Source organism: Erinaceus europaeus, chromosome X (genome assembly GCF_950295315.1).
Source record: "Erinaceus europaeus chromosome X, mEriEur2.1, whole genome shotgun sequence".
Taxonomy (NCBI): Eukaryota; Metazoa; Chordata; class Mammalia; order Eulipotyphla; family Erinaceidae; genus Erinaceus; species Erinaceus europaeus.
This window is the reverse complement of record NC_080185.1, coordinates 89,021,095-89,034,328: the sequence shown is the minus strand read 5'-3', so window position 1 is coordinate 89,034,328 and position 13,234 is coordinate 89,021,095. Positions and strand designations below refer to the sequence as shown.

The 13,234-nt window shown below is 45.5% G+C and overlaps 1 protein-coding gene across 1 annotated transcript in view; it reads left to right on the top strand.

Moving 5' to 3' along the window:
* Positions 1-632: 632 nt before the first annotated feature.
* CCDC22 (coiled-coil domain containing 22) overlaps positions 633-13,234 on the top strand; it is a 32,427-nt gene continuing 19,825 nt past the window's right edge. Inside the window, exons 1-2 of the mRNA XM_007529424.3 lie at positions 633-882; positions 2,088-2,265. Coding sequence (XP_007529486.1) covers positions 833-882; positions 2,088-2,265 — 228 coding nt within the window. The 5' untranslated portion in view covers positions 633-832. The remainder of the gene's footprint in view (positions 883-2,087; positions 2,266-13,234) is intronic.

Sequence of the window (13,234 nt, the reverse complement as noted above, 5' to 3'; positions counted from 1 at the left end):
AATTGGCTTTAAGGTAACCTTTGTTTATAAGCCTATAAATGTTTCAAAAGTACAATTTCTCTCCTCCTTAACACGCATTACCCCGTTTCCCCAATACACCTTTTAAAAAAAAGTTGTACGAGGAGTTTTGACAATGTGCTGGGAGGGTCAGTGTCCCTAACATCTCCCTCATGCCACTTCCTTTGCTCTACAGTCAGCTGTAGTTGAAAAACTATCACGTTCAGGTCAGAATGAAGTCTTGACATATCATTACTGACACGACTGTCATAGGGTCCATTCTACAGCTGTTTTTGATGTGAAAACCCTCCCTTTACTATTAATAGCTCCATTTCAAAGATGAGGAAACCAAGACTTAGGGAAGTTACGGAATTTGCTTATGGTTGCACATTTACCAAGTTGCAGAGCTGAGACTCCAGCCTAGTCGCTTTGCAGTAAAGGTTCCCGCCCTTGTACACGTTTGCAATCTAGAAAGTGAACGGTTCCTTTAATGGAATCAAGAGAACACACGCACACGCACAAACACAAGCACACGCACATGCACACACGATATACTTTTCACCCACTTAGATAAACCCATGGAACTGGCGGAAGAACTACAACTCCCAGCAGCCATTGCACGCCCGAGCCTGTAGGCGCAAATTCGCTAGAGTGCAGCCGGATGCCTGTCGTCTAGTGAGCAATGCAGTGACTCCCGGAACTACACTTCCCGGTTTTCCCCGCGCAGCCCGTGACACTCCTTGGACTGTGAGCCCGGAGCGGGGGTTTCTCCAGTAGCGCGTCTTTTGCTCGGACCGGCCCTGGACCCAGCCCCGCACTTGGACACGGCTCCACCATGGAGGAGGCGGACCGAATCCTTATCCATTCTCTGCGCCAGGCCGGCACGTAAGGACAATAGCTCCCGCCCACCCCGGAGTGCCCACATCCGGGACTCCAAAACTCTGGACCCAGCCACCCGGGAACCTTAAAACCCTGGACCTTGACTTCAAGGGTTCCAACTTCCCGGATTCTTAAACCTATTTCCCTCTTTCATACGCACACGCGGGAGTGCACGCACTCACTCACTCACTCACTCACTCACTCACTCTTCTCCCCACTCTTCTCACTCTTTCTGTTAACAGGGTCCTTCTAAACTCTTTGACACCAACACTTGATAACCCCTAAATCCAGGACCCAGTCACTCATAGACCCTAAAAGCATGAAACCTTAAGACTTGGGATCCTGAAATCTGTATGTGTTTGTAATGATACCTTGGGACTCTGGTATCTAGAGAATCTAAGACATTTGTATCCTGAGAGCCAAGGGACTTCACATACAGACACACACACACACACACACACGAAAAAAACAAACCACTACACCCCAACACACACGCGCACGAACACACACACACACACACACACACACACACGGACTCTGGCACTCAAGGCCTCCCAAATGTTAGGACTGGATACTTGGGACTTTCAAACCCAGTTTCTTAACATCTGGAACACCTGGTGGCCAAAAAGACCACTCACATTTGAGAGCCCTAAAAATCTAAGGTATCGAAATTTCATGAATCTTGTTTATTTATTTATTTATTATTTTTCTCATATCCAAGAATCTTGACATCCAGAGACCCAGCTGTTTCTAACTTCTGAAAATCCCAGCCTCCTAACATCGAGTCTCCAAATTCTAACAGTTGAATATCTAGGGAAGCCTGACAGGCAGGGATCATCCTATCTGGTTAGCTAGAAACCCAGAGATGATGACACTTAACTGGTCTCTTGTGCCTCTCTCGGACTCTAGACATGTGGGGCTTTGTAGTACTGGGAAGATGAGAGGTTTTCTGTGCTCAGATCCCCTCTACCCCCCCCCCCTTACACCAAGGTCCTAAGGACTCCCCTAGTTCTTTTTTTCCTAAGTTATAATCAAGACACTGGATCTGGCTGAATCGTGACCACCACTCCCAACCCCAGTACTAGAGCTTCCAGAAGGGCTTCCTGACCCAGCCTAATTCCTGTAGTCTGACTGCTTCCCCAATTGAACCTGTCCCCCATCATCGTCCTTGTCCTTGTTGCATTCTTCTTCCTCCTCTTCTTTTTCTTCAGGGCAGTTCCTCCAGATGTACAGAGCCTGCGTGCCTTCACCACTGAGCTTGTTGTCGAAGCTGTAGTCTGCTGCCTGCGTGTGATCAACCCTGACGTGGGTTCTGGCCTCAGTCCTTTGCTGCCCCTCGCCATGTCTGCACGCTTCCGCCTGGCCATGAGCCTGGCTCAGGCCTGCATGGTGAGTGTCCTTCCTCTTAGTACGGACATCCTCTTCCTTCCTCCTTTGTAGAGTCACCACACTTCTTTGAAACACTTGCCTTTCCCCTCTCTGCCAAGTCCCCTCGTGGTTTAAGATTAAATGGTTCATCCATTCATGGGGAAGGTTGCCAGCTGTGTGGTTAGACTGTTCATGCCCTTGAATGTGCATTTGCTGACTGTGTAGTCCCAATGCTTCTGGGGTCACAGTTTCTTCATCTGTGAAATGGCAGTAACATCAAAATTCTGTGTGTCCCCACTTTCCCACCTCCCAAAGATAGCCAACAGGGCTCTCACAAAGTCTTTGATAGAAACAGTTTGTTGGATTTTCCTTTTTTATTTTTCTTGCCAGTTCAAGTGTATCAATTCTCTAGATTTCACATATGAGTGAAACCATGTGGTAGTTGCTTTTCATCTCTTTACTTACTTTGCTAAACACAGTCACTTCCAGTTCCATCCATTTAGTCCCAGAGCTTATAATATCATCATCTTTTTTTTTTTAATTGCAGAGTAGTGTTCCATGGAGTATATTCCATAACTTCTTTATCCAGTCATCTGTCAATGGGTATTTAGGCTGCTTCCACTCTTTGGCTATTGTGAATAATGTAGCTATGAATATAGAGGCACATTTACATATCCTAATTTACGTTAATGTTTACATATCCTTTGGATAAATGCCTAAGACTGATGTCTCTCTCCTTCTCCCTCTCCTTCCCCCCACCCCGCTGAGGTACAAGAGAGGGAAGGAGGAGGACCGGCATAAGGATCCTGGTTCGAGACCCCAGCTCCCCACCTGCAGGGGGTTCACTTCATAGGCGGTGAAGCAGGTCTGCAGGTGTCTGTCTTTCTCTCCCCCTTTCTGTCTTCCTCCTCCTCTCTCCATTTCTCTCTGTCCTATCCAACAACGACAATAATAACTATAACAATGAAACAACAAGGGCAACAAAAGGGAATAAATATATATTAAAAAATAAAGAGAGGGAAGGAGAGAGACAGGGAGAAGAAAAGACACCTGCAGTACGTTCTACCACTTATGAAGCTTCCCACTTCCCCACAGGGAGTTGGGAGTGGGGGCTTAAATCCAGGTCCTCATGCATGGAAATGTGTGCACTTTACTGGATTTGCTGCCACCCCCCCTAAGTTTTTGTCTCAGTAATAGACCGCAGAAGATGGTGCCCTTAGCTATCAGATTCACCTAGCTCTCAGGTTCTTCCACTTGGGGCTCTGGGCGACCTTCCAAATGCAGACAAATGTTTTACTTTATTTCTTTGTATTGATTGACCACTGGTATGCGATTTGCAATAGCATGAACTTTCAGGGCTATAGCATTTTGCTTCTACTTGTTTATAAGACCGCCCCTATACCCATCACCAAGGTCCTAGTGGGTGTTCACTCAGCTAAGTTGGTTGCTTTTTATTTATTATTTATTTATTTATTTTGCCAGGTTGTCTGCTTTGGTTATTTATAGTTCACATGTAAGTGAAGTCACTAGGTAATGAATTATCCTTTTACTTCTTTGCTTCCCGCCCCCCCCCCTCCGCTCAGTATAATCACCTTGCATTTTGTTCCTTTGGTTCCAGGCTGTACAGTCTCTCTCTTTTTTTTTTTTGCCTCCAGGGTTATTGCTGGGGCTTGATACCTGCACTATGAATCCACTGCTCCTGGAGGCCGTTTATTTTTTTCCCTTTTGTTGTCCCTGTTGTTTATCATTGTTGTTGTTATTTTTATTGTTGTTATTGCTATGGTTGTTGTTGTACAGGACAGAGAGAAATTGATAGAGGAGGGGAAGGCAGAGGGGGAGAGAAAGACACCTGCAGACCTATTTCACCACTTGTGAAGCGACCTCCCCCCGCGCAGGTGGGGAGCCAGGGGCTCAAACCGGGATCCTTACACTGGTTCTTACGCTTTGTACCGAGTCTCATCTTTTTTCATCAGCAGGAGACTGTTCCATTGAGTAGGGGCATGAGAACTTCTTCATCCAGTCATCGGTGTAGGACCATTTTGGTGGCTTCCATTGTTTGGCTGTTATGAGTGAATGGTGCTAAGAACTTAAGGGTGCAAATGGAAGGTAACCTTTAAAAATGCATTAATTTCATCACGAGAAAAGGAGAGAGAACCAGAGTATCAATCACTCTGGCAGCGTGCGATGTTGGAGACTGAACATGGAACCTCATGCTTGAAAGACCAATACCCTACACACTGTGCCACCTCCCAAGCTAGTAGAAGCTAGACTCTGTTTTTTCCATCAGGCAGAAGGGTTCTCCTTTAAACACACACACACACACACACACAGACACACACAAATTAGGGGCTGGGCAGTGGTGCACCCGGTACAAAATATATATGTTACCAAACATAAGAACCAGAGTTGAAGCCCCTGATCTGTAGCTGCAGGGGGAAGCTTCATGAGTGGTGGAGCAGTGCTGCAGGCTGTCTCTGTTTCCCCCATCCTTGTCAATTTCTTTCTGTCTCTTCTCAAAAAGAAGAAAAATAAAAGGAAAAAATAACCACTAGGAGTGGTAGACTCGTTGTGTAGGCATTAGGCCCCAGTGGTAGCCTTAGGGGGCAATTAAAAGAAGAGATTTACCTCTGTAGAGCCCTACCCCACTATAGAAAGATAGAAGTGGACTAGGGGTATGGATCAACCTGCCAATTCCCATGTCTATCTGAGCAGCAATTACAGAAGCCAGAACTCCCACCTTCTTTTTTTAAAAATTTTTTTTATTATCTTTATTTACTTAGTAGATAGACACAGTCAGAAATTGAGAGGGAAGAGGGTGACAAGAGAGGGAGAGAGAGAGAGAGAGAGACAGAGAGACACCTGCAGCACTATTTCACCACTTGTGAAGCTTTCCCCTTGCAGGACGGAACCAGAGGCTTGAACCTGGGTACTTGTGCACTGTAACATCTGCGCTCAACCAGGTGCACCACCACCTAGCCCCCAACTCCCACCTTCTATCCCATAAAGAATTTTGGTCCATACTCCCAGAGGGGGAGAAATGTTAGGGGAAGATGACCAGAAGGCTCTGAAAGCCAATTCTATCAGGACCCAGAGAGAGAAGAGGGAAAAGAAAGGAAGGACACTTGGAAGTAGTAATAGGTGTAGGTGTGACTAAGAAAGTAAGAGAAGGCAGGACTATAGAAAAAATGGATATATATATATATATATATATATATCAAAATAGTGGTCAGTCCTCAGCCCATATCTGTGACCTTGGGAGAACTACAGTTTCTAGTGGAGGGAATGGGGGTGCAGAACTCTGGTAGAGGAAACGGTGTGGAATTACACCCATGTTATCTTATGGTTTTGTAAGTCAATATTAAATCACTAATAAAAAAATAAAAACCAAGAAGGTTTAGCAGGGCTGGACAGTGGCACACCTTGTTAAGTGCACACATTACCATGCACAAGGACCCAGGTTTGAGCCCCAGCTCCCCATCTGTAGGGGGTATGCTTCATGAGTGGTGTAGCAGGTCTGCAGGGTCCTCTCTCCTTCTTTATCTCCTCCTCTCTCAATTTCTCTCTTTCCTATCAAGTAAATAAAAAAAGATTTATTTTACTCATTTTAAGTTGTTTTTATATTTATTTATTCCCTTTTGTTGCCTTTGTTGTTTTATTGTAGTTATTATTGATGTGGTTGTTGTTGGATAGGACAGAGAGAAATAGTGAGAGGAGGGGAAGACAGAGAGGAGGAGAAAAAGATAGACACCTGCAGACCTGCTTCACCGCCTGTGAAGCGACTCCCCCGTAGGTGGGGAGCCGGGGGCTCCAACAGGGATCCTTCCGCCAGTCCTTGCACTTTGTGCCACCTGTACTTAGCCCACTGCACTACCGCTTGACTCCCTATTTTACTCACTTTTTAAAAAAGATTTTATTTATTTTATTAATGAGAAATATAGGAGGAGAGGGAGAAAGAGCCAGGTATCACTCTGGTACACGTGCTGCCGGGGATTGAACTCAGGACCTCATGCTTGAGAGTCTAGTTCCTTAACCATTGGGCCACCTCCTGGAGAACATTTTACTCATTTTTGATAAAATAGAGTTTCCTGTGCCAGAGAGCAAGAAGTAGAGCACTACTTCAGTACACGAGGTGCTGCGGATCGACTCAGGCTTGCTGAATCGACACTCCTCCAGCTGAGCTCGCTTTCTTCTTAAAGATTTATTTATTAATGGGGGAAAGAGGAGAGAAAACCAGAGCATCACTCTGGCACACACGATGCTGGGGACCGAACTCGGGACATTGTCCTCAAGAGCTCACGCTTCACTCACTGTGCCATATCCTGGGCCACCCAACTGAGCTTTCTTCCCGACTACATACCAGAATTCTCTGGAGTCGGGTGGTAGTGCAGCAGGTTAAGCGCACATGGTGCAAAGCGCAAGGACCAATGTAAGGATCCCGGTTCGAGCCCTCAACTCTCCACTTACAGGGGAGTCGCTTCACAAGCGGTGAAGCAGGTCTGCAGGTGTGTATCTTTCCTCCTCTCTGTCTTCCCCTCCTCTCTCCCTTTCTCTCTGTCCTATCCAACAACAAAGACAGACAACAATAATAACTACAACAGTAAAACAACAAGGACAACAAAAAGGGAGTAAATAAATACTATTTTTTTAAAAAAGAAAAATTGTTTAAAAAAAGGGGAGTCGGGCGGTAGTGCAGCGGGTTAATTGCAGGTGGCAAGGACCGGTGTAAGGATCCCAGTTCGAGCCCCCGGCTCCCCACCTGCAGGGGCGTTGCTTCACAAGCGGTGAAACAGGTCTGCAGGTGCAGGTGTCTGTCTTTCTCTCCCCCTCTCTGTCTTCCCCTCCTTTCTCCATTTCTCTCTGTCCTATCCAACAGTGACAACATCAATAACAATAATAACTACAACAATAAAACAATAAGGGCAACAAAAGGGAATAAGTAAATAAATATTTTTAAAAAATAATAAAACAATAAAATGTGTAAGGAAAAAAAAAGAATTCTCTGACTGCCATCTGTGTCCCCACTACAGCTCATCACTTCTGCTTTTGGGGGCTTTACCATTTTCAGCTGACTGTTTTCAAAGAGAGAAAGAGAGAGAGAGAGTGAGAGACAGAGAGATCATAGCACCAAAAGCTTCCCCTAGGATAGTGGAGACCGGGCTCAAACCCGGGTCATACTGATGGCAAAACAACACACTATCCGGGTGGGTTTATCTGACCGACCCCTGCTTCTGTCTCTTCATGTGCACTACATCCTGTCTGTCCCTCTCTCTGTGGACTCAGCCGCCTCGCCTCCAGATTTGGGTGTCTTGTTGCTCAACTGGCACCCCGCTCCTGGAGTGAGTCTCTGTATCAATCACAACCTTTTGGTTTCAGGTGTCAAAAAAAAAAAAGCATAATAGCTTCAAAGCTGGTGGTTTTCACACTCTTTCCTCCCTCCCTGCTGTATGTGCCCTTGTCAAATAAATACCAGAGCACTGTTCAACTCTGGTTTATGGTGGTGAGGGGAATTGAACCTGGGACATTGGAGCCTCAGGCATGAGAGTCTGTTCGCATAACCATTATGCTACCTACCCCTCCACCCTATTTTCTTTTCTTTTCTTTCTTTTTTTCTTTCTTTCTTTTTTTTTTTTTTTTTAAGAATTTGATTATTTATTCATGAGAAAGATAGGAGGAGAGAAAGAACCAGATATCACCCTGGTACATGTGCTGCTGAGAATTGAACTCAGGATCTCATGGTTGAGAATCCAATGCTTTATCCACTGCGCCCCCTCCCAGAGCACTGTTTTATTCTCATAAATATACACACATGACCAGAGAATAGCTCAACCAGTAAAGTACACACCTTAACATGCACAAGCTCCTGGGTTCAAGTCCATAGTATATGAGCATGGTGCTGGCTTTACAAATCCACTGCTTCTGGTGGCCACTTATTTACTTATTTATTTTTGCCTCCAGGGTTATCACTGGGGCTCAGTTGCCAGCACTACGAAGATCGAGAAAGATACAGAGAGACACAGACCAGAGCAATGCCCAGCTCTGGTTTATGGCAGTGCAAGGATTAAGCCTGGGACCTCAGAGCCTTAGTCCTTTTGCTGAACCATTCTGCTGTCTTCCTTGACCTATTTATTTATTTATTTATTTATTGTTGTATGCTTTACATTGGGTTCTAGTTCTCCCCCACCGAGAGAATTAGATCAGTCCAGTTAAATTTCACGGGCCTGCTTGGCCCCGCCCCGGAGGAAACCCGCCAGAGTTCCAGAGTTGCAGAGTTGGAGAGTTTCAGGGTTACAGAGTAAGAGAGAGTTCCATAGTGGAAGAGTTTCAGAGTTAGAGAGTTTCTGAGTTGCAGAGAGAGAGTGCTTGCGCCGCTGCAAAGAGACAGCAGAGTTCTGTTTGGTGATTAGTTTGTCTTAGTTTATGAATCGTGGTTCCTGAATAAAGAAATACAGCTTCCCTGCCCAGCCGTTGTCTCCGCGTCTCTGTTACCCGCCCGTGAAGCCAGCCCGGCCGGCAAGAGCCTTCCAAATTTTAACAACAATTTATTTATTTATTTATCTATCTATTCTTTAACCAGAGCACTGCTCAGCTCTGGTTTATGGTAGTGCTCGGCATTGAACCTAGGAGCTCAGAGCCTCAAGCAGGAAAGTCCGTTTGTGGAACCATTGCACTTTCTCCCAGGTCCTGTGAATGCATTTATTACTCGCGATAGCTTTCCACAGGAGGGATTATTGACTTCTGTCTCCCTTGACTGATGGGGACAGTGCAACACAGAGCAGTTCACTGATTTGCCTGATGTCACATGGTTGGTTAAGGGTTCAGGCTTGGGTTTGAATCTGGGAAGTGAGCTTTCAGACTCTGCTGGCACTGTGGACCAGTGGCAACTCTGGCAGAAAATGGATTTTTCAACTTATTTTATTTGGAGAGAGAGACAGAGAGACAGAGAGACCAGAGTACTGCTGTGCTCTGGCTTATGGTGGTGGTGGCGTTTGAACCTGGGACTTTGGAACCTCAGGCATGAAAGTCTTTTGCAGAATCATTCTGCTGTCTCCCCAGCCCAGAAAAAGACTTTCTCTTTACTTCTTGACCCCAAACCCTGATGGGCCCTTTTGTCCCTTACATGAGTCACAGAGGCAAAGAATGATCAATCCCAGTTTGCAGTTAAGCTACTTAGCTGGTAGGCAGTTAAAGAGCTGACTCTGCCTGAGGCTCCAATGTCTCAGGTTCAGTTCCCTGCACCAACATAAGCCAGAACTGATCAGTGCTCTGGCAAAAACAAAACAAAACAAAAAAAATTGACTCAAGGTTTTAGTTTGTTTTGTTTTTATTTTTGTTTTCTCGCCACCCCCCACTTTTGTTTCTGTAGATCCAGAGAGAAATAGAGATGGGGAGGGAAGATAGAGAGGGAGAGAGTGGGGCACTGGGCAGTGGCATACCGGGTTAAGCATACATAGTAAGGAGTGTAAGGATCCTGGTTCAAGCCCCTGGCTTCCCACCTGTGGGGTGGGGGAGGGTCACTTCACAAGCAGTGAAGCAGGTCCACAGGTGTCTATATTTCTCTCTCCCTTTCTTTTAAAATTTTATCTATTTATGAAATGGAAATATTGACAAGATTATAGGGTAAGAGGGGTACATTTCCACACATTGCCCACCCTCAGAGCTCCATATCCAATCCCCTCCCTTGATAGCTTTCCTATTCTTTAACCCTCTGCGAGTATGGACCCAGGATCATTGTGGGGGGCAGAAGGTGGAAGGTCTGGTTTCTGTAATTGCTTCTCTGCTGAACATGGGCATTGGGAGGTCAATCCATACTCCCAGCCTGTCTCTCTCTTTCCCTAGTGGGGCAGGGATCTGGGGAGGAGGGGCTCCAAGACACATGGTGGGGTTATCTGCCCAGGGAAGTCAGGTTGGCATCATGGTAGCATCTGGAACCTGGTGGCTGAAAAAGAGTTAAGATATAAAGCAGAACAAATTGCTGACTAATCATGAGCCTAAAGGCAAGAGTATTGCAGATGAAGATTTGGGGGTCTCCATTTTAGAAAAAGCTAGTAGGTCTATTTTAGGTATATTCCAAAGGGCCCATGACCTTACTAATTTTTGCCTGAACTTGACATCTATTTTGCAGGTGGACCCAGGTTTTTATCTGGGGAGATGGTGTCATAGTTGGAAAAAAGGACTAGAAAGCTGGATCAGGGGAGAGAGGAGCTCCCAAATATGGGAAAGTATATAAATATTGTTAACTGTAAACCCCATCGATTTGACCTGGGGCCCATATTCAGCGCAGGAACCTATGTAACCTCTGCATCCCTGTAGGTCTGAGCTGGCATTCTATGGTCACAGCTAGGAACATTCCAGGCTACACTCATTTCAGGACCCATCTTCCTCGGGCAGTAGGTAGAATATTGTCCAACTTCCCTTTGGAGAATAGGAAAGTCCCTACCATTGATGATCTACATTGAGGGAAAGGTCCATAGGGGCCCATAAAGGGATCTGTTATGTTGTTCCTGATGGAGCTGATTAGTGACAGTGGCTAGAGGAATCTGTTAGAGTTCTAGGCCCATCATATCTGTGTGGGAATCCCAGGACTCTCTGACTAGGGCCCCAGGTGATGGGTGGCCTGGTTCTCTCTCCCTTTCTCTCTTCCCCTCCCCTCTCAATTTCTCTATGTCCTATCGAAGAAAAAAAAATGGCCACAGAAGCAGTGGTTTCATAGTGCGGTCACTGAGCCCCAACAATAACCCTGGAAGCAGAAAAAAAAAAGGGAGAGAGAGTGAAGGAGAGACACCTCCAGCATTGCTTCATCGCTTGTGAAGCGTCTGCCCTGCAGATGGGGACTGGAGACTTGAACCTGGGTTCTTATGCATGGTAGGTCATGTGTGTGCTTTACCAGGTACCCCATCACCCAGCTTCATAACTTGAGGCTCTTGTTAGTAAGTGACAGGCTGGATTTCAACCCCAGTCTTCATGATGCCAAAGTCTGTGGTTAAAATCTAAAGAATTGGGAGTCGGGCTGTAGCGCAGCGGGTTAAGCGCAGGTGGCGCAAAGCACAAGGACCGGCATAAGGATCCCGGTTCGAACCCCTGCTTCCCACCTGCAGGGGAGTCGCTTCACAGGCCGTGAAGCAGGTCTGCAGGTGTCTATCTTTCTCTCCCCCTCTCTGTCTTCCCCTCCTCTCTCCGTTTCTCTCTGTCCTATCCAACAACGACGACAACAATAATAACTACAACAATAAAACAACAAGGGCAACAAAAGGGAATAAATAAATAAAATAAAATATTTTAAAAAATCTAAAGAACCCTTAACTAGGGGATCAAGTGGTAGTGCAGCGGGTTAAGCGCACATGGTGCAAAGTGCAGGGACCGGCGTAAGGATCCTGGTTCGATCCTCCGGCTCTCCACCTGCATGGGAGTCGCTTCACAGGTGGTAATGCAGGTCTGCAGGTGTCTTTCCACCTTTCTGTCTTCCCCTCCTCTCTCTATTTCTCTCTGTCCTGTTCAACAATGAATGACATCATTAACAACAATAATAACCACAACAAGGCTACAACAACAAGGGCAACAAAAGGGGAACAAAATGGCCTCCAGGAGCAGTGGATTCATGGTTTAGGCACTGAGCCCCAGCAATAACCCTGGAGGCAAAAAATAAAAGAAAAAAAAAAGATTCCTTAACTAGGTAAAAGGTCAACTACTAAAAGAGCAAAAGAAGTTTTAGAAGATGACAGAAGTTGCACAAGGCCTTGTGAAACCTCACTCTCATCCCAGACTCATTTACCTGTCTGTTATAAGGGAATAGCTTTTGTTTTCAATTTAAGTTTTTTTTGTTTGTTTGTTTTTTTGCCTCCAGGGTTATTACTGGGTCTTGGTGCCTGCACCATGAATCCACTGCTCCTGAAGGCTATTTTTTTCCTTTTTGTTGCCCTTGTTTATCATTGCTATTATCACTATTGTTGTTAGTGGTATTGTTGTTATTATTGTTGTTGGATAGGATAGAGTGAAATGGAGAGAGGACGGGAAGACAGAGAGGGGGAGAGAAAAATAGACACCTGCAGACCTGCTTCACCGCCTGTGAAGGGAACCCCCCCTGCAGGTGGGGAGCTGGAGCCTCATGCCAGGATCCTTAGGCCAGTCCCTGCGCTTCATGCCATGTGAGCTTAACTCGCTGTGCCACAGCCCGGCATCCAATTTAAGTTTTAATTATTTATTTTTTCTCATAGAGACAGAGAGAAAATGAAAGAGAAGGGAAGAGAGAAAGAGAAACACCCGCAGCACTGTTTCACCACTGGTGGAACTTCCCCACTGTAGATGGGGACTTGGGGCTTGAATTGGAGTCCTTGGTAATGCGTATACTCTACCATGTGCATTATTGCCTGGTCTGGGAATGACTTTGATTAGCTTCTTGTTTATCTTTCCTGTTTTTCATTGCAGATAGAAACAAACACCAATATAGTTTCTTTTGCTCCCCCCACTTTTTTTTTCTCTTCAGAAATGTTATTTTATACCACCAATTACAAAATACAAATTTTAAGCAAAAACATCTGACCTTATCTTCAGCCTGTACTCTATATTTCAAGGTTGGGGTGGGGGGAAATTCTATTTGCTCTTTTGTTCTTATTTTTGTTTGGGGGATGTGGGCAAATTTAATGGTAAGTTCATTTCATGCTTCAGAAAATATACGCAGACCATCTACGTGGTTGTCTATACATTGATAACTTCACTCACAAATGTTATAGCTCAGGGCCAAGTGGTGGTTGAGCACACATGTTACAGTGTGCAGGGACCCAGGTTCAAGCCCCTAGTCCCTCCCAAAGGTGCAGATCATATATATGGAAGCATATACCAGACCCACTAGGCTGTACAGTCAGATTTTGGCTCATTCAGTGGGTAAGGAATGCTATCTCAGTTTTTTTTTCTACCTAGCTTTGTACATTGAAGAAATTATAGGGGCAGGGTAAATAGCACAGTAGTTTACATAACAGACTTTCATGCTTGAGGT